At 42.9% G+C, this 21,089-nt stretch overlaps 2 protein-coding genes across 5 annotated transcripts; one reads left to right on the plus strand and one right to left on the minus strand.

The window, feature by feature from the left end:
• Nucleotides 1–7,587: 7,587 nt before the first annotated feature.
• On the plus strand, nt 7,588–19,035 carry LOC133650883 (uncharacterized). Of its 4 annotated transcripts, none has more exons than XM_062048632.1 (11): nt 7,616–7,638; nt 12,116–12,432; nt 14,484–14,594; nt 14,715–14,829; nt 15,245–16,065; nt 16,234–16,420; nt 16,536–16,784; nt 16,950–17,074; nt 17,442–17,488; nt 17,573–17,721; nt 17,849–19,035. In XM_062048632.1, exons 5-11 carry the CDS (start codon nt 15,916–15,918, stop codon nt 18,034–18,036), a joined length of 1,095 nt encoding a protein of 364 aa, XP_061904616.1. In that variant the 5' UTR covers nt 7,616–7,638; nt 12,116–12,432; nt 14,484–14,594; nt 14,715–14,829; nt 15,245–15,915; the 3' UTR covers nt 18,037–19,035. The 4 variants fall into 4 exon arrangements, with proteins under 4 accessions (XP_061904629.1, XP_061904616.1, XP_061904606.1 ...); XM_062048637.1 differs by lacking the exon at nt 7,616–7,638 and having other exon boundaries at nt 12,023–12,432; nt 15,245–15,373; nt 15,450–16,065; XM_062048645.1 differs by lacking the exon at nt 12,116–12,432 and having other exon boundaries at nt 7,588–7,638.
• On the minus strand, nt 18,570–20,623 carry LOC133650901 (uncharacterized). Its single transcript, XM_062048659.1, has 3 exons — nt 19,749–20,623; nt 19,082–19,300; nt 18,570–18,777 (listed from the first exon to the last, which is right to left on the minus strand). Exons 1-3 carry the CDS (start codon nt 20,012–20,014, stop codon nt 18,624–18,626), a joined length of 639 nt encoding a protein of 212 aa, XP_061904643.1. The 5' UTR covers nt 20,015–20,623; the 3' UTR covers nt 18,570–18,623.
• Nucleotides 20,624–21,089: the final 466 nt, after the last annotated feature.

The raw sequence follows: 21,089 nt of genomic DNA on the forward strand, positions 1-21,089 counted from the left end.
AAACCGGATTGAAAAGGTTCACAGAGATTGTTAGTCACTAAGTGTTCATTTAGCTGCTGTGCAACAGTTTTTTCGAGAATTTTGGAAATAAACGGAAGGTGGGAGACCGGTCGGTAGTTTACCATGAGGTCAGGATCGAGGTTAGGTCTTTTGAGCAGAGGATGAATAACCGCTTTTTTGAAGGCTAGGGGAACAGTGCCGGAGGAAAGTGATAAGTTTATAATATTTAACACTGATGGACCTAATAATACAAACAGTTCCTTGATAAGTTTCCCAGGAAGTGGGTCAAGTAAACATGTTGTTTGTTTTATCCCACTTACACGCTGTAATAATTCCTCTAATGTTATTTCATCAAAAATAGAGAGACTATTTTGGAGGGCAGTGTCCGTCGTATATACAGTCGTATTTGTGTTAATAGAGCCCAGTTGTAGCTGGGATGCGTTGTCTTTAATCTCCTTTCTAATGAGTTCAATTTTCTTATTAAAGAAATTCATAAAATCATCTGCCGAGTGGGTGGAGCTACTGGGAGGAGTCCCTTGTTGGGTTAGCGATGCTACTGTACTAAACAGAAATTTAGGATCGTTTTTGTTGAGGCGGATGAGATTTGAGTAGTATTTAGCTTTAGCTAAGGTAAGCATGCGTTTATAAGTTATTAAACTATCACTCCATGCTTGATGGAAAACCTCAAGTTTAGTCGCGCGCCATTTGCGTTCCAGTTTTCTACATGATAATTTATGAGCTCTAATTTCTTCTGTAAACCATGGGGTGCGCCTTTTAGGGGCCCTTTTTTGCTTTAGCGGTGCTATACTATCAATAATTTCGCGCAAGGCATCGTCAAAGTTGTTAGTGAGTTTATCAATAGAGCCGACATAATTTGGGAATGGTGCTATTACCGAAGGCAGTAGGTCAGCAAGAGTCATCGTTGTGGAAGCATTAATGTTGCGGCCGCTATAGCAGTTATTATTATTATTAGCTTGTTGACAAAGAGTCAAAACTTCAAATTTTATAAGGTAATGATCGGACATTACTTTAGTATATGGAAGTATCATAACTTTGGAGGTGGTGACACCCCTGACAAGCACTAGATCTATTGTATTACCGTTGCGATGCGTGGGTTCATGTATTATTTGTGTAAGACCACAGCTATCAATTATGGTTTGGAGCGCCACGCACTGAGGGTCCGATGGGGTATTCATATGGATATTAAAGTCCCCCATTATGATTATATTGTCGGCGTGCGTCACTAGATCAGCAACGAACTCTGAGAATTCACTGATAAAGTCCGAATAGGGCCCAGGGGGGCGGTAGATAACAGCCAGGTCGAGAGGTAGCGGTGTGACAGACCTCATAGTAAGCACCTCAAACGATTTATATTTATTATTTAGGTTAGGGGTAAGGTTGAAATTTTCATTGTATATTAGTGCGACACCCCCTCCCCTTTTAAGAGGGCGGGCAACATGCGCATTCGTATAGTTAGGAGGAGATGCCTCATTGAGCGCAAAAAATTCGTCCGGTTTGAGCCAGGTTTCGCTAAGACCAATGACGTTAAGATTGTTGTCTCTAATGACCTCATTAACCAATAACGCCTTGGGAGACAATGATCTTATGTTTAAAAAGCCCATATTATAGGTATTGGGCTGTTTTGACGAGTTTTTGTTAAGATTATCCGTAGTGGCAATATTAACAATGTTGCGTTTATTATGCGTAGTGCACTTTAAATAGTTTCGACCATATCTAGGAATTGATATGACGGGAATTTCCCGATTGTTTGCTTGGTGCTGCAATAGACTGGACATATCATAATTTGCCACCTCAGTAGAATGCATGTCCACCTCTGACACAGACACAACAGAAAAAACATTATGTGAATTGTGTATTATTCTAAGAGAATTGCTATGCGTACATGGATTATCCAGCCTGGCGCTGGCTAGTTCTAGCTTAACTGACTCCTCACCCGGACTAACAGACATTGTAATTGCCTGTGACCGGGCTTGCTCTAGTGTAGTCAGTCAAGTGAGACTTAAATAGTAGTCTATGTTTCTAGACAGGATGATGGCGCCTTCCTGGTTAGGGTGAAGGCCGTCTCTCATCAGCAAGCCTGGTTTGCCCCAGAAAGAGGGCCAGTTATCAATAAACGTTAGTCCCTGCGTCCTACAGTAGCTAGCCAACCACTTGTTAAGCGAGACTAATCTGCTATATCTCTCATCATTGCCTCTCGCAGGCAGGGGGCCAGAGACAATTACTCGATGCCTGGACATCTTTCTGGCGAGATCACAAGTCCTGGCTATGTTTCTCTTTGTAATCTCTGACTGTCTCATTCTAGTGTCATTGGAGCCAACGTGTACAACTATATTCGCATAATTAGTGGTGCGATTAGCCTGTCGTACGTGTTTACTAGGCCTGTTGCGAGTTAGCTCCCTAAGATTAGCTTCAATGACAGGTGCTCTGGCCCCGGGGATACACTTTATTGTGGCTGGTTTGCTAAGCTTTATGTTTCGGGTGATGGAGTCCCCTATAACTAAGGTGTGGTGCCCGGTAGACTGGGGTGTAGGACTAGCTAAAGAGCTAAATCTATTATGCGTCTCAACCGGTACACCGTAGCTTGTAGGCCGCTTAGGACTGCTACAAGCTGGGCTAGTTAGCTCGCTACAGCTAACGCTAGCAGATGTGTCCGCAACATCTAAAGTTACGACATTACTCTGCTCTAACTGGCGGACACGGCCCTCTAGCAGAGCCAACCTCTCCGTGAGTATGGTGCAAGACGCGCAGGAAGCCATTACTCACAGTGTTTTCTGTCACCGAGTGAAGTTCCTGCTGTCCTCAGGGAAGTGGTCGCGGTCTGTAGGAGTAGCTTCTTACTGACCGGCGCTGCCTTTCTCCGCGCTAGCTTAGCAGCTAGCTAGCTGAGGAAAGGGTGGTGGGACAGAGATCGGGTGATTTGCAAGTTAAATAGTACCACTAAAAATGTTTGAGAAGTGATAAAGAAAGCTGTAGAACAATTAAAAGCACACAGATAGAGCGCTACTTAGCTTTTTCGCAACAGCGAACAGACGGCGAGCAGTCACGCACGGTGAACCGGAACCGGAAGTCAAAAAAAAAAAACAAAAAAAAAAACAAAAAAAAAAAAAAAAAAAAAAAAATATAGACCCGGCAGAAATAACATCGATGCAGAAACTTTGTCTCGCTGCCCCTTGGATATTGGATCCTTAATAGATGAGTGTTCCGAAGAACTATCTCAAGAAGCGGTAGGTGCAATATGGGAAGGGAGTCGGCGAGGCCAACAAGGGGCTGTAGCCTGGGTGGCAGCTCTTAACTTTATATCTGAGGACCAACCCCAAACGGAACCTCTGCCACAGATAAGTCATGACGAGTTGGTCAGAGAACAAAGGAAAGATGCAGCAGTTGGAAAAGTTATGGAACTTAAAGAGAAAGACATGACACTCACACAGGTGGACAAACTTAAATCTGACATAAACATCAGAAAACTGTTATGAGAATGGAGTAGACTAGTTATAGAGGATGACCTTCTTTATAGGAAGACTACAGAAATAAGATAAGTAGTAATTCCCGCCACCTATAAGCAGACAGTTCTTGTCCACCTTCACAACCGCATGGGCCACATAGGTGTCGAAAAGGTGCTAAACTTAGCAAGAGCCAGGTTCTACTGGCCTTTCATGAAAAGGGATATTGAGGAGTATGTAGCTAGAAAGTGCCCCTGTATCAAGCAGAAAAAACCCACATTGCACAAAAGAGCACCCATGAGTAACATTACATCAAACTCACCTCTGGAGCTCATGTGTATTGACGTTCTGCATTTAGAAGCTAGCCGTGGAGGATTTGAGTACATTTTGGTTGTTATAGACCAGGGGTCGGCAACCTTTACCACTCAAAGAGCCATTTTGGCAAGTTTCACAAATTAAAGAAAATAATGGGAGCCACAAATAAAATTTTTAAATTTAAAATGAAAAACACTACATATAAAACTTAAATTGCTTTGTGCTATGTTAACCAGGGGTCTCAGACACACGCACCGGCACGCACTTTAATATGGAAATTTGATGTTAGTGCGGCCCGCAAGATTTGAATGAATGGCGCTTGATAGCGTCATACTTGCCAACCCTCTCATTATTTCCGGGAGGCTCACGAATATCAGGGTGGGATGGCACTGCTTTTGGCGCCCTCTACAGCCTGCCCAAACAGTGTACCTGCTCGACCACATGTAGAATGCAGCTTCAGCTTGCTCACGTACGTGACAGCAAGGTCAGCAGCCACACAGCTTACACTGACGGTAGCCGTACCGTATAAAACAACTTTAACACTGTTACGTTACAAATATGCGCCACACTTTGAACCCACACCAAAAAAGAATGACAAACACATTTCTGGAGAACATCTGCACTGTAACACAACATAAAAACAACACAACAAATACCCAGAATCCCATGCAGCACTAACTCTTCCGCTCAACCGACGCACAGAGAGGGGGGGGGGTTTGATGTGTGGGGGGGTTTGGTGGTAGCGGGGGTGTATAATCTAGACCGGAAGAGTTAGGGCTGCATGGGATTCGGGGTATTGGTTGTGTTGTGTTTATGTTGTGTTACGGTCGGATGTTCTCCAGAAATGTGTTTTTCATTCTTTTTTGGTGTGGGTTCACAGTGTGGCGCATATTTGTAACGTAACATTGTTAAAGTTGTTTTATACGGCTACCGTCAGTGTAAGCTGTGTGGCTGATGACTAAGTATGCTTTGCTGTCTCCTACGTGTTTAAGTAAAAGCTACATACAACATGTGGCCAGGCTGGCTGGCACGCTGTTTGTAAATGCTATAGAGGACAGTTACTGCAGTGCAATTAGGGTACGCCCTTAATGTAGTAATTAGAGTAAAGATAGGATTATATTTGCCCTTGGAGTTATCTAGGAGAGGCACTGAGATCCATAAGTCTCCTGGGAAAATCGGGGGGGGTCGGCAAATATGCAGCCGAGCCGCATCAGAGTGGTCAAAGAGCCGCATGCGGCTCCGGAGCCGCGGGTTGCCGACCCCTGTTATAGACCATTTCACTCGTTTTGCACAGGCCTATCCCACCCGTAACAAAGCTGGCAAGACAGCAGCCGATCGACTGTTCAATGACTTCATCCCTAAGTTTGGGTACCCCACCAAACTCCACCATGATCAAGGCCGGGAATTCGAAAACAAATTGTTCAGGAGACTCAGGCAACTGTCTGGTATTGGGCACTCAAGGACTTCCCCCTACTACCCACAGTCCAACCCAGCTGAAAGGCTAAACCGTACATTGTTGCAAATGTTAAGGACCCTTGAAGAAAAGGAGAAGGAACAGTGGAAGGACCATTTACCCCATGTCATGCATGCATACAACTGCACAAAACATGAGGCTACAGGCTTTTCCCCCTATTGTTGTATGGCAGACACCCCCGTCTCCCAGTTGACCTTTCCTTTGGGCTCATGAATGATGAAGGAGTTGACAGTCCAAAAGGATATGTTGAGAAATGGGCTAGAAAGATGAGTGAGGCATACCGGATTGCTAATTCAAACAGCCAACAATCAAGCGCAAAGGGAAACGCACATTATGATAAGAGATGCCGAGGAGTGACTCTTCAAGTCGGTGACGAGTCCTTGTCCGCAAAGAGGCGGACCTGGTAAACTGAAAACTTACTGGGAACAGAATATCTATGTGGTAAAAGAACAAGTAGGGGACAACCCTGTCTACAAAGTGATCCCAGAATCTGGAGGCTTCTACACCCGCACACTACATAGAAACTTGTTATTACAAGTTAATGACTTGCCAGTTGAGACCCCTCAAAGCTTACCTGATAAAACAGCCCAAATGCAGAAGAAACTTAAAAGAAGCCAAACACACACACAGAACATTGAACAGGCACAAAGGTCAGACAGTGGTTCAGATGATGACAGTGATGAGGCTCAAAATCCTTGTCAATATTGGCTCCGGGTCCCTACAGTACACCAGAACAGAAAGAACAAATTCCACGACCACCTTATAACACGGGAGACCCCAGATCAGCCAGAGCTTACAAGGGCAGCTGAGCCAGGACAAGGATCTCATCCTGACCGTGACAGTGACATAAGAAACTCTGTTGAGAGACAAGAGATATTGCATGTGAGTGGACCTGACCAAGGGCTAGAACCCATGCCATCGAATGTGCAAGATGTTAATCAGGACCAAGAAGTAAATGTAATACGACACAGCCCTAGGCCACTGAGACAATCAACTCGAGAGCGAAGACCAGGCTATGTGTTCACGTACCCCTCTCTTGGCCAACCAACCTATCAGTTACGCCCTACCATTAGCGCAGTTGAAATATATCCAACACAGTACACTCAAATGCAACACATTCCAGCTTATCCCTATACATTCCACCATCCAATTTTAAACCCATATCTGTACTTACCTGCCACACACTCTGCTACCTGTTAATGACATTTAAAACACTCACAGTATCTGTTGGAAATAATTCATGAATGTTGTGATATTTGAGTTGATAAAAATGAATTGTTCCAATGAAAAAAAATTTGTATTAGATTGTGCAAGATGAGTTTATGATTCTGTTATTCTTACGTGCCAGGAGCCACTTTTGTTTGTCGGGAAGTATGTGTGATGCAGTGGCGTGCGGTGAGGATAATGTCTGGTGAGGCACACTGCATCATCACAGTCAAATTTAAAAACATATGAACCGGCAGTGCAGGTGTACCTAATGTTGTGTCCCTGCGGTCGTTCGCGGCTCCTGCAGCGCGAGCATTGTTGTTTTTGCACTTTTTGGCTTTTTGTTAAGTGACTTTTTTTGGGTGGATTCGGTCTTGCACGTGGAGGGTTTGGGTGTGGGCTTTGGTTGGTGTGGCCGCGGTGCTCCCGTCGGGGGTGCATTCTGCGGCGGAGGCGCTTGGCACCAGGAGGCGGGGTTATGATACGAGCCTCACACAGTGTGTCTCCGCAGCAGATTTATGATCGTTCAGCACTAAAAATACGTTACACGCATACAGTTGTTGACAAAATACACTGTACATTATATACCTCAGCTAACTAAACTATGGAAATGTATAATATAATTCATATAGCAGTACGGTTTCACTGCACAGCAGGCCAGCAGTTAGCCGAGTCGCAATCCATGGTGAGGCACAAGTGCCTCAACTGGCTGCTGATCACCGCACCGTCTCTTCTCAGTATTTGAACGGCAAATGTGAAAATAAAAATAAAAATAATAAACTGGTGAAGTTAAATGGAAAATAACTTTAGTATAATCACTGGATACATATAACAATTTAATTAATTTTTTTTTTTTATCTTTTTTTTTTCTTTCCATGATGGCAGGTGAGGCCCAGCCTCCCCTGCCTCTAGTGACTGCACGCCACTGGTGTGATGCCTTCACAACGTGGGATATATATATTTTTTGTCAATCACTTTTTATTGACAAAGGTTATAGCTGTTTTCCATCCATGTTAGTGTAAAGACAGAAATGAAGAGCGGAACTAATGTGTAGTGAAGTAGTTGCCCGTAGGTCCCTTTTTAGCTGTGGGTATTTCCTCCCCCTCCCCTCAGAGGAAACTTGGGAAGCTTCAAGGATTGTTCGTGTCTTCACTCTTCTTAAACATTGCCTGTGTTTTCCAGGTTAGTAATGTTGTGAAATATCTCAAATGTAAACGTTTGGTAATTAAACACCCTACATTTCAAATGTAATATGGTTCAGCGACAGAGATTGATGTTTTAGTGCCTTTAGACTTAAATACCACAGTGTGTTAGCATCTAGCTAGCTCTTCTTTGCGTGTGGGTCAGTTGAGAGCAGTTAACCCTTTTTATGCCAACCGAAGAGCACTGCAGTGTGTATATATAGTTCTGTGTTGTAGAGAAATACTCTTCTATCTCTATCTCACACAAGGTCATATTATTATCTGTGTAAATATGTTATTGTTGTTTCTTATATTTGTAAATAGATAATGAACTGAGTGATGTGGATACATTTTGTTTGACTCCAAGTATACTTCCCAAGGACATTTCAAGTCTAAATGATACTTCCCCATTTGTAAAAGAGTCTATTATTCAAGATGTTTCTGTAACAACACTATATAGAAATGTGAATATACAGAAGTATATACCATTATAATAGCTATTGTGCTATGGAGAAGATATGTTTTGAGAATGTAATATTGAATTTAGAGAATAATAATTGTATTGTTATTCAGAGATGGGACCAAGTCATTGTTTTGCAAGTCACAAGTAAGTCTCAAGTCTTTGCCCTCAAGTCTCGAGTCAAGTCCCGAGTCAAGACAGGCAAGTCCCGAGTCAAGTCCAAAGTCAAGACTGGAAAGTCTCAAGTCAAGTCCCAAGTCCTGCATTTTGAGTTTCGAGTCCTTTCAAGTCCTTTTAACCACAGACTAATATATTTACACAGATTGTGTATACTAGGCTGACCATATTCTGAAATCCCAAAAAGAGGACACACATAAGCGTGCCAAGGCGGGCAGCACGCCAAGGCCGGGACTAGGTGAAAATTTGCCAATGATACTCGAACTTGCTTCATAAGTAATATATTTATTTAAATAAAGCATTTTTTCTCCTATGTTGACAGTAGTGTTGGCGCTAGGAATTTTCAAAATGGGGTCCCAGGGACCCCATCAAATCATACAAATGGGGTTCCACAGTAAATTTTTGGGGTACCACTTTTTTGTAAGCGTTTTGAAAAGAAATGACAAATGTATGCATTATCCTGTTATATCTCACATTCTATGTTGTGTTTTGGAAAAAGGTTGTCATAAACGAGCTCTCGCCCTGCACAGCTGTTTTGTGCTTTGTAGCGTCGTTATGGCCTTGTAGATCTTTATTTGCCACAGATATACACGTTCCTGCTTTGCACACAGTGCATTCTGCTTCCCATGTGTCACGGCCAGGACCAAAACACAAATACTTTTTCCGCAAATCATCCGTGAAGTTGCATTTACTTTTCGGCATTTCTTGTTTTCATGTCTGTCTCCACTCACTAGCTCTCTCGCTCTGTGTCTCTGCCCCTCCCTCACAAATTTTTCTGCGTGCGCACCTTCACAGCTTGTTTTGTTTAACCCCTTCTTAACTTAACCCTAGGGTCTAGGGTCGGCAACCTTTATCACTCAAAGAGCCATTTTGACGAGTTTCACAAATGAAAGAAAACAATGGGAGCCTCAAAACTCTTTTGAAATTTAAAATGAAATAACACTGTATACAAAGCTTTTTTTTGCTTTGTGCTATGTTTAAACCAGGGGTCTCAGACACGCACCCCGGCCCGCACTTTAATATGACAGTTTAAAGTTAGTGCGGCCCTCGAGATTTACATGAATGGCGTTCAACAGCGTCATAGTTGCCAATCCTCCCACTTTTCCCGTGAGACACCCGAAATTTGGGCGTGATGGCACTGTTTTTAGTAGTGTTGTGTCGTTCGCGAACGATTCGTTCGAAAGAACGAATCTTTTGAGTGAACGTACTGAACCGAATCACTTCATGAACTGATTCGTTCCTTTCTCAGTTCAGTTGAGCTCCGCCGCGACCATGCCGGTATGAGTGGAACTGGCGCATTCTGTGACTCACTGAACCCTCGACGTCGGCGAACGACGCAGCCAATGAGAGGGCGGGGGGAGGGACTGAGCGAACGATTCGTTCACCGCGGATTAACGACATGAATCACTCAGTGAACGTCAACGCTCTCGCTCTCTGCTCTGCTTGCCCCAATGCCGCGAGTGATTCTCCCCCCGTCGCGGGGATATGTTTCATGCCATTGGCATCCGTTCTCCATTCATTCTCCAAGCTAACGGCTAATGTTGACTCAAGCCACATGAAAACAAACACACGTCCCCATTATCTCAACACATAAAGTTAAAGAAAATCCGTGCAGGCTGAGCAGCAGCGACGCAAGGGGGAGGGGCGGAGGGTAACGTGTAGGGCAGGCTGTTTTGAGAAGATTTAAAATTAAAATAATAACTAATGTATGTACACATACATAGGCTATTATTTACACAGTTATTGTAACAAAAATACATTTGTCCTTGGGGATCAATTCTGATTCATATTATTATTATTATTATTATTATCCATTCTACTGCAACTGTTGTTGTTGTTGTTGTTTAGTAGCTATCATCATCATTATAATAATGCTGATTTGCAATTAAACTGTACTGCTGCTGCAGAAGTGATTCGGTACACGTACTGAACTGGCCACCGTGTGGCGTTGTCAGTCACTGATTCTAGTGATCCGTACTGTCAAAAGAACTGCAGAAGAGATTCGGTACACGTACTGAACTGGCCACCGTGTGGCGTTGTCGGTCACTGATTCTAGTGATCCGTACTGTCAAAAGAACTGCAGAAGAGATTCGGTACACGTACTGAACTGGCCACCATGTGGCGTTGTCAGTCACTGATTCTAGTGATCCGTACTGTCAAAAGAACTGCAGAAGAGATTCGGTACACGTACTGAACTGGCCACCGTGTGGCGTTGTCAGTCACTGATTCTAGTGATCCGTACTGTCAAAAGAACTGCAGAAAATATTCGGTACATGTACTGAACTGCGGCCACAGTGTGGCGTTGTCAGTCACTGATTCTAGTGATTCGTACAGTCAAAAGAACTGCCGATCCCATGAAAACAAGCCACATGAAAACAAAATGAGAGTAGACTAGTAGAGGAGACAGAAAGAAGGGGCGGGGGGTAAAGTGTAAGCAGGCTGTTTTGAGAAGATTTAAAATAAAAATAATAACTAATGTATGTACACATACATAGGCTATTATTTACACAGTTATTGTAACAAAAATAAATTTCTCCTTGGGGATCAATTCTGATTCATATTATTATTATTATTATTATTATTATTATTATCCCTTCTACTGCAACTGTTGTTGTTAGATTAACGCGAGTCCCTACGCCGTGCGCGAATGTCTGCACTGTACTGTCTGTACTACGCACGCCCCCCCCCAATTTTTTTTTTTGGGGGGGGTGATTCGGTGAACGAATTTTTTGAACGAATCAATTTAAGGAACTGATTCTAGTGATTCAGTACAGTCAAAAGAACTGCCGATCCCATCACTAGTTTTTAGCGCCCTCTACAGCATGCTTAAACAGCATACCTGCTTGGCCACATGGTGAATGCATCTTCTGCTACAACACAAAATTGACAACAAAGCTTACTTGCTCAGCAGCCACACAACTTACACTGACGGTGCCCGTATAAAACAACTTTAACACTGTTACGTTACAAATATGCGCCACACTGTGAACCCACACTAAAAAAGAATGAGAAATGCATTTCTGGAGAACCTCCGCACCGTAACACAACATAAACACAACACAACAAATACCCAGAATCCCATGCAGCCCTAACTCTCCCAGTCTACACGCCCCGCTAGCACCAAACCCCCCCACACATCATTCCCCCCCCCCCCCCCCCCCCCCCTCAGTGCGTCAGTTGAGGTTAGAGAGTTAGGGCTGCATGGGATTCTGGGTATTTGTTGTGTTGTGTTTATGTTGTGTTACGGTGCGGGGGTTCTCCAGAAATGTATTTGTCATTCTTTTTTGGTGTGGGTTCACAGTGTGTCGCATATTTGTAACGTAACAGTGTTAAAGTTGTTTTATACGGGCACCGTCAGTGTAAGCTGTGTGGCTGTTGACTAAGTATGCCTTGCTGTCTCCCACGTGTGCAAGTTAAAGGCCTACTGAAAGCCACTACTACCGACCACGCAATCTGATAGTTTATATATCAATGATGAAATCTTAACATTGCAACACATGCCAATATGGCCGGGTTAACTTATAAAGTGCAATTTTAAAATTCCCGCCACACTTCCGTTCGAAAAACTCCTTTGCATATGATGTATGCGCGTGACGTCACAAGAGCTACGGAAGAGGTTGGACCCTATCGGACCCGACATAAAAACCTCTGTTTTCTTCGAGAAAATTCCACAAAATTCCACAGTATTCTGGACATCTGTTGGTGAATCTTTTGCAATTTGTTCAATTAACAATGGAGACTACAAAAAAGAAAGCTGTAAGTGGAAAGCGGTGTGCTGCTGCGGGATGTAGCAACACAAAGACAAACACAACTGGTGTTGCGATGTTTTTATTCCCAAAAGATGGCGGCCAAGCTTTACTATGGAACAAAGAAGTCAAGCGAACACGGTTGGATTGGACCACACACACAAAGTACAGTGTATTATGCAGCGAGCATTTCGAACAATCATGTTTCGAAGAGGGTCCCTTGCAAAGGGCAGCGATGGGCATCGCTACCACCCGTCGACTCGTGCTGAAGAAAGGTGCGAAGCCAACTATTTTCAACAGACCACGGCCATGCTTAAGTGCAAGTTCGACAAGTTCAGAGCACCCCACACCCTCCACAAGTGGACAGACTGTGCACACGAGGTCTGCATTTGCCAAAAGGGAAAGGAAGAGGGTAAGAATCTTGATTTCCAGTTTCCATAGTCAGACTACACTGTTCCAATATCCATTTCTTTGTTCTCAATTGTTGATGACTGATGATAACAACCAAACCTAACCCCTCCACACCCCGGATTGTAAATAATGTAAATAATGCAATGTAATTATCTTGTGTGATGACTGTATTATGATGATAGTATATATCTGATAGTATATATCTATCATGAATCAATTTAAACAAGTTGAAAAACAAGTTGAAAAACTTATTGGGGTGTTACCATTTAGTGGTCAATTGTACAGAATATATACTTCACTGTGCAACCTACTAATAAAAGTCTCAATCAATCAATCAAAACTCACACACACAGTCATAGACTACTCCAGTGGTTCTCAACCTTTTTTCAGTGATGTAACCCCTGTGAACATTTTTTTAACTCAAGTATCCCCTAATCAGAGCAAAGCATTTTTGTTTGAAAAAAAGAGAAAAAAAAAGTAAAATACAGCACTATGTCATCAGTTTCTGATTTATTAAATTGTATAACAGTGCAAAATATTGCTCATTTGTAGTGGTCTTTCTTGAACTATTTGGAAAAAAAGATATAAAAATAACAAAAAACTTGTTGAAAATAAACAAGTGATTCAATTATAAATAAAGATTTCTACACATAGAAGTAATCATCAACTTAAAGTGCCCTCTTTGGGGATTGTAATAGAGATCCATCTGGATTAATTCTAAACATTTATTTTGTTGAAGTATTATTCAATAAATATATGTATAAAGGATTTTTGAATTGTTGCTATTTTTAGAATATTTAAAAAAATTCTCACGTACTCCTTGGCATACCTTCAAGTACCCCCAGGGGTACGCGTACCCCCATTTGAGAACCACTGGTCTACTCCATGAACAATGAAATAAATTAACAATAAAATAGTCTACATATAATTATTGCTTCAAGTTCTAGTCAAGTTCTTCTGCAGTATAAAGTATCGTACATTTACTGACATTACTGTCAATAGTGTCAATAGATTACAATAGACCAGGGGTCGGCAACCTTTACCACTCAAAGAGCCATTTTGGCAAGTTTCACAAATTAAAGAAAGTAACGGGAGCCACAAAATAATTTTTAAAATGAAAAACACCGCATACAAAGCTTAAATGCTTTGTGCTATGTTAACCAGGGGTCTCCGACACACGCACCAGCACGCACTTTGATGTGGAAATTTGATGTTAGTGCAGCCCGCGAGTTCCCGGGAGACTCCCGAATATCAGAGCGTGATGACACTGCATTTGGCGCCCTCTACAGTCTGCCCTAACAGTGCACCTGCTCGACCACACGTAGAATGCAGTTTCAGCTTGCTCACGTAAGTGACAGCAAGGTGTACTTGTTCAACAGCCACACATCTTACACTGACGGTACCAATACCCAGAATCCCATGCAGCACTAACTCTTCCGCTCAACCAATGCACGGAGAGGGGGGAGGGGGGGTTGATGTGTGGGGGGATTTGGTGGTAGCGGGGGTGTATAATGTAGACCGGAAGAGTTAGGGCTGCATGGGATTCTGGGTAATGGTTGTGTTGTGTTTATGTTGTGTTACAGTGGGATGTTCTCCAGAAATGTGTTTTTCATTCTTTTTTGGTGTGGGTTCACAGTGTGGCGCATATTTGTAACGTAACAATGTTAAAGTTGTTTGATACGGCTACCGTCAGTGTAAGCTGTGTGGCTGATGAGTAAGTATGCTTTGCTGTCTCCTGTGTGTGCAAGTAATAACAACATGCAACATGTGGCTGGACTGGCATGCTGTTTGTAAATGCTATAGAGGACAATTACTGCAGTGCAATTAGGGCATGCCCTTTATTTAGTAATTAGAGTGTAAATAGGATTATTTTTTCCCTGGGAGTCATCTATGAGAGGCACTGAGATCCATAAAACTCCTGGGTAAATCGGGGGGGTCGGCATGTATGTAGCTGAGCCGCATCAGAGTGGTCAAGGAGCCGCATGCGGCTCCGGAGCCGCGGGTTGCCGACCACTGCAATAGACAATAATATAAAGTATTGTACATTTACAGACAATAGATCAGATCATGGCCAGTACGACTACGGCATCAGTGGCGGATGCGGTGGATGAACCAATGGCAATGGCACTAGATTTGCCTGATGAGGAGGGCGATCAAGATCAGGTTCGATTTGTTTTCCTAATCAATGTTCAAATGGATTACAGTTCAAGCCCAATACAAAAGTATTCATAATTTATGTAAATGAGGTATCCATATTACATGTAGCTGTTTCTCCATTTCTAGGGAAATACAAGAGAACAAGGATGCCAGACAGACTGCGTACCGATTGGGAGAGCACCAACAGCAATGACCAGTAGCAAGAGCACCCAAACAGGGAAAATACATCATAGATCAAAGGGTATGTCTATTTCGGTGATGAACATGATTCTGCACATCACAGTACACATTGCACAGCTGCCTGTACAGAGTAGAGTAAATAAATAAATGATAAATGGGTTGTACTTGTATAGCGCTTTTCTACCTTCAAGGTACTCAAAGCGCTTTGACAGTATTTCCACATTTACCCATTCACACACTGATGGCGGGAGCTGCCATGAAAGGCGCTACCAGCAGCCATCAGAGGCAAAGGGTGAAGTGTCTTGCCCAAGGACACAACGGATGTGACTAGGAAGGTAGAAGGTGGGAATTGAACCCCAGTAACCAGCAACACTCCGATAGATAAATTAGGTGATTCAAAGACAATAAGTAGTATGTGATTCTAGTTTAGTTTTAATAGATTATATAAAACAACTTGTGTTTGATTTTATTGCTAGGACACCAGGTGACCCCAGAGATCCTCGAGAGGGTTAGAGCTCGGCTGGCCAGGGTTAGTGAAGTCCCATCGTCAAGTGTAGCAGCTCCATCTGACAGCCCCGAGATGCAGACTAACATAGCAACTCCAGGTGCTCCTGCATTGTTTGATGTAGGACCAGCATCAAGTCCCACTGCGCCTTTTGTTAGTGGTTCTTCCAATGACAGCTATGTGCCGAGTGAGTCATCGACATCGGATCCGTGTCAATCTGACGGGTCGCCAGATCGCCCACGTACTCACCAGATGCGTGAAGAGGGCTGCCACAAGGAACCGAAGTACATCATCTTTGAGTCGTGCCTCCAGAGTCTCGTCAAGTGGTGTCACTGTCCAGTCTGTGGCAGCCAGGACATAAGCCCTTCTTGGGATTCAAACAGTACACAGCTGACCATGACTCTTCAATGTGCATCATGTGACCAGAGGAGTAGTTGGAGCAGCCAGCCAAATATTGGCCCTTATGCCGCGGGCAACATCCTGCTATCTGCTGGCATGCTCTTCGCTGGCGCATCTTCTGGCAAGGTGTTGCAAGTGCTGAACAGCATCGGAGTGGTCACGTATGTGAAGAGGACATTTTTCAACCACTAGGAGCTCATCCTGCAGCCAGCCATCAAAAAGGTGTGGGAGGAACAGCAACGGATGCACCTCACCATGCTGCAGGTGGAAGGCCGACCCCTCGTCCTTGGTGGTGATGGGCGAGCAGACAGTCCGGGACACAGTGCCAAGTTTGGTACCTACACCACAATGGAGCTTGTGGCCAATGTGGTTCTCGACCTTCAGGTTGTACAGGTACGACCATATAATCTCACTAAAACACTAGTAACATAATAAGCAGAGAAGGGATTTTCCAGAATTATCCTAGTAAATTTGTTTAATAACATTAACCATTTCAATGTATACTAAGCCCCTTTTTCATATTTTTCTTTGCTCATTCCTTTTCTGTTATATATATTTCAGAGCAACGAATGTCTTGGCAGCTACCATATGGAGATGGAAGGACTGAAGAGGATGGTGGAGCTGCTGATCAGCTGGGACCTGGATGTCGGGGTGCTGGTGACAGACCGACACAGACAGATCGCTAAATGGATTCGCGAAAACATGCCCAATACACGGCACTGCTATGACATCTGGCATGTTGCAAAATGTTAGTTGGATTATTTGTATGCATGACAAGTTGTGAAGTAGTGTGTACATATTAGTGATCAGATGAATGCCATATTGTATTTAATCCACAAATTTCTGCTTTTTTCTGTTTGTAGCCATCGGAAAGAAACTGAATGCCATTGTCAAGCATAAGGACTGTGAAGACCTGAAGCCCTGGGTGCAAAGTATAATCAACCACCTCTACTGGGCAGCAGTGTCTACACCGCCTGGAGAGGGGGAACTTCTGGTTGCCAAGTGGAAGTCTGTGGAGCGACACATTCAAAACATCCACAAGGACCATGGCGACCTCTTCCCAATTTGTACTCAAGGACAACTGCAATGGCAAAAGAAATGGCTCAAACAAAGTGAGTAGGCAAATAAGTTGCCCGAAAGCAGTGAGGGACTAGCAGTATTTTCCTGCACATCTTTTGAAAGTCAAAAAATTCAGATAAACTTGTAAGTAAATAACCAGTTTAAGTTGACTGGAACATTTTTGTAGAAACGTTGTTCTATTTTAAATTTATGTTTAGGTTCACGCTCAGCAGTGAAACTGGAGGAGGTGGTCAACAACAAGTCCCTGCTAAAAGATATCGCCATGCTGTCGGGTGAACACCAGACTTCCAAGGTGGAGGCGTTCCATAGCCTTATCATACAGGTGAGAATTAGACTGATCGCCTGTAGGTGGTGTCGGTGGTTACCACCTGCCACTAGGACTTTGGTGGCCAGGGAGCAAAATACTAGAGCATACTAAATGTAGCCTTGATACAGTCAGTGTAAGCAAGAGAATGTTGGAGGTCCAACATAGTGGCTGGCATCTTGGTGAGAAAGATTGCAAACAATTCTGGCGTGGTGTTAACATTGAAAACAAAACAGCTTCATTACTGCAGGAGATCAAGCTTTAATAGCTGACTATTAACAGTTTAATACACAAACATTTGTATTCAAATTTACAAACAATTTATAAATTTACACACACATTGTATGGACGCATGACTGAATAAAGTGTCTTTTATCTTATACAGTTCGCACCGAAAATGTATGTCTTCTCATACATCGGAATGCTGTGCAGGTATGTTTCCACACTAATCTAAGTGTCACTAGTGTGTGCCATACTTTAGTACTAATTATTACATTATTCTGTTACCACACCTAGGAACCTGCTTGCTGGGCTGCACTGGAACGAAAATTCGAGCCGCCCTATAGCCACTACACAAGCGGGTGCTGAGCGCTATGCAGTACGCTACCCGAAGTATAAAGCAGGGGGCCATGTGGTCAAGAAAATTGCGACAGAGCCAACATACCGTAAGTGTAGAGGACACAAAACATGTAAACACTTGACACTTTGTATCATGATAATAATACTGTCAAGTTTCACTCTCCATGAGTATATTATGTTGTGAGCAAGAACATGTACAATTGTATTTTGCAGGCTACGTAGATGACTTGATCAGGGAGGTTGTTGCTGGCTGCAGACAGACCCCTGACGAGAGAACACCAGTCAGCGTCACTGTGGATGTGCCTCCCTTCCTCTGCGATGAACTGGAGAAGCCAGACAAGGAGGAAGCCATCGCCAAGCACAGGAGTCGCTTCGGTAAGTGTGAAATGCCCTCCCGGTAACAGTTAGAGATGCTACCTCAGTAGAAGCATTTAAGTCCCATCTTAAAACTCATTTGTATACTCTAGCCTTTAAATAGACCCCCTTTTTAGACCAGTTGATCTGCCGTTTCTTTTCTTTTCTCCTCTGCCCCCCCCCCCACGTGGAGGGGTTATTCCGGTGACCATGGATGAAGTGCTGGCTGTCCAGAGTTGGGACCCGGGGTATACCGCTCGCCTGTGCATCGGTTGGGGACATCTGCGCTGCTGACCCGTCTCCGCTCGGGGTGGCCTCCTGCTGGCTCCACTGGACCCTCACTAATATGTTAGACCCACTCGACATCCATTGCTTTCGGTCTCCCCTAGAGGGGGGGGGGTTACCCACATATGCGGTCCTCTCCAAGGTTTCTCATAGTCATTCACATCGACGTCCTACTGGGGTGAGTTTTCCTTGCCCGTGTGTGGGCTCTGTACCGAGGATGTCGTTGTGGCTTGTGCGGCCCTTTGAGACATTTGTGATTTAGTGCTATATAAATAAACATTGATTGATTGACTGATTGATTGATTGATTTTATTGATTAAGTACAGTGGCCATGTAGATTCTGTTGCAGTCACTGCACGTCTTGGAACCCCGTGTAGTCCATCGATGGGAATGTTGTCCTAATCTTATGTACTACACAAGCTGGTAGTACCACCCTTATGTCCTTTCCCAGATATCCCCAGCAGAAGCGGACAAACTGTCGATAGGCTGTGTGTCGTCTCCGCCTGCAAGTAGCAAATGATGGCAGCTGTTATTATCCGGACATGGATACACAGTGACTCACTGTTCTCTGAGATTCAAAAGACATTGTCATGCATTCTATTCATTTGTCATTTACTGTTGCAGTAAATTGTAAATATTGTTGACATCTACGGTCCATCTATGTAATACTTCTATGATATATAATGTCATGTGCATTGTAGCACAGTACATTTCACAGAATAAGAATAAGATAAGAAAGTGCTCATTCTGACTTATCTTCCAAAGGTTGATAGAATAAAGAATTATTTAAACTTATTAGTGCCTCACTCATTTTGCTGTTGCTGCAGCATGCCATATTGCTGTTTGTAGGCGTTATACGCTGTCTGCAGCACCCATTCATCCAGACACACAGATGGAAAGCCATGGTGGTCTATGATGCACGTCTTCACCCCCTCCTCCTCCATCGTTCTGGTCACTGCCTCTATTTCACTACAGCAGACACACTCAGCCACTGTCTCCATGTTCACACAGTTTTGACATGTACACCTGGAAATAGAAATGTTCATAATATTTGTAAATCAATTCATATTATTGACACCTGCCATCTGCAAACATGTGGAATAATTAATATTATCATTGTCTTGTTGTGGATCTTATTAATCTGCATGCATATTTTTAGTATTGCCGGTATATGGAGCTGTGGCCCATAGAAATAATGGGTAATTAATTAGGTTTGACATTGTGTCAATGATAGATACTTAGTGTATAGATAGGCCTGGGGTGTAAGTTGTAACACTAACAGTAACACATTGTGTCAATGATAGATACTTAGTGTATAGATAGGCCTGGGGTGTAAGTTGTAACACTAACAGTAACACATTGTGTCAATGATAGATACTTAGTGTATAGATAGGCCTGGGGTGTAAGTTGTAACAGTAACAGTGCAAGACTAGGCCACAAACTAAAACTAGTCTATAAATAAATAACATATTACCATTCTGTATTCTCAAGGCGATCTATGTCGTGTGCTCCTCCAGCATCAATAGCAGCAGCGTCCTCCTGACCGTCTTCATCAGCGTCGGGTTCAAAGCGGTATGGCTCTATCCCTCTCACAGCTTCTTCCCTATCTGAATCGCTTCCACTCCCCACTAGTCCTTCACTTGCACTTTCCTCATCCACAAATCTTTCATCCTCGCTCAAATTAATGGAGAAATCGTCGCTATCTCGGTCAGAATCGCTCTCAGATCTGGCGGCCATCATTGCAAACAATAGGGAGCTTTGCGGATATGTTCAATTGTCTACGTCACGCTACTTCCGGTAGGGGCAAGGCTTTTTTTTGTCAGATACCAAAAGTTGCGATCTTTATCGTCGTTTTTCTATTCTAAATCCTTTCAGCAAAAATATGGCAATATCGCGAAATGATCAAGTATGACACATAGAATAGATCTGCTATCCCCATTTAAATAAAAAAATTTCATTTCAGTAGGCCTTTAAACAAATCTAATTTCATTGAAAACCTGGTCTGTTGAATATAAGGCCCTTTTTTTAAAAATAAAATAAAATAAGATAAATAAATAAACATTTTCTTGGATAAAAAAGAAAGTAAAACAATATAAAAATAATTACATAAAAAATAGTAATTAATGAAAATGTTAGTGGACCAGCAGCCTATACAATCATGTGTGCTTCAGGGACTGTGTCCCTTGCAGATGTGTTGTCTATGTTGTGGGAACCAGAATATTGGTAGCAGAAAGAAATAACCCCTTTTGTGTGAGTGGGTGTGGATGAGTGTGCATGGGGGAGGTTGTTTGGGTTGATGCACTGATTGAAAGTGTATCTTGTGTTTTTTCTATGTAGATTTAATTTAAAAAAAAAAAAAAAAAAAAAAAAATTTTTATTTTTATTTTTTTATATTTTTTTTTAGAACAGGTCCGCGGGCGACTCATCTGGTCCTTACGGGCGACCTGGTGCCCGCGGGCACCGCGTTGGTGACCCCTGCATTAAACAATGTAACAAGGTTTTCCAAAATAAGAGAACAACTTCAACTCAAGTTATGGAAAAAAGTGCCAAAATGGCAGTGTCATATTTATTATTGAAGTCACAAAGTGCATTATTTTTTTTAACATGCCTCAAAACAGCAGCTTGGAATTTGGGACGTGCTCTCCCTGAGATAATCCTGATACCCACTACAACTATGGGAAATACTATACTTTTACTTTCACAAAGTGCATTATTTTTTATTTTTTTAAACATGCTTCAAAACAACAGCTACAAAAACAATGAAGGCACACAGCTTCAGTCCAGAGTATACTAGAGTAATAAAGTAAACATAGTT

This window comes from Entelurus aequoreus, linkage group LG01 (assembly GCF_033978785.1).
Source record: "Entelurus aequoreus isolate RoL-2023_Sb linkage group LG01, RoL_Eaeq_v1.1, whole genome shotgun sequence".
In the NCBI taxonomy this organism is placed as follows: domain Eukaryota; kingdom Metazoa; phylum Chordata; class Actinopteri; order Syngnathiformes; family Syngnathidae; genus Entelurus; species Entelurus aequoreus.

What these genes read in the sequence shown, in the direction of transcription:
- LOC133650883 (XM_062048622.1), top strand. Translation starts at nt 12,097, where the DNA reads ATGTTTTTATTCCCAAAAGATGGCGGCCAAGCTTTACTATGGAACAAA. An exon ending in AGGAGGGCGATCAAGATCAG is followed by an intron (nt 14,595 to 14,714) that starts GTTCGATTTGTT and finishes CTCCATTTCTAG; the next exon opens with GGAAATACAAGAGAACAAGG. An exon ending in AATACATCATAGATCAAAGG is followed by an intron (nt 14,830 to 15,244) that starts GTATGTCTATTT and finishes TTTTATTGCTAG; the next exon opens with GACACCAGGTGACCCCAGAG.
- LOC133650901 (XM_062048659.1), bottom strand. Translation starts at nt 20,014, where the DNA reads ATGATGGCCGCCAGATCTGAGAGCGATTCTGACCGAGATAGCGACGAT. An exon ending in CGCCTTGAGAATACAGAATG is followed by an intron (nt 19,301 to 19,748) that starts GTAATATGTTAT and finishes TTCTATTTCCAG; the next exon opens with GTGTACATGTCAAAACTGTG. An exon ending in CTGCAGCAACAGCAAAATGA is followed by an intron (nt 18,778 to 19,081) that starts GTGAGGCACTAA and finishes TGCTACTTGCAG; the next exon opens with GCGGAGACGACACACAGCCT.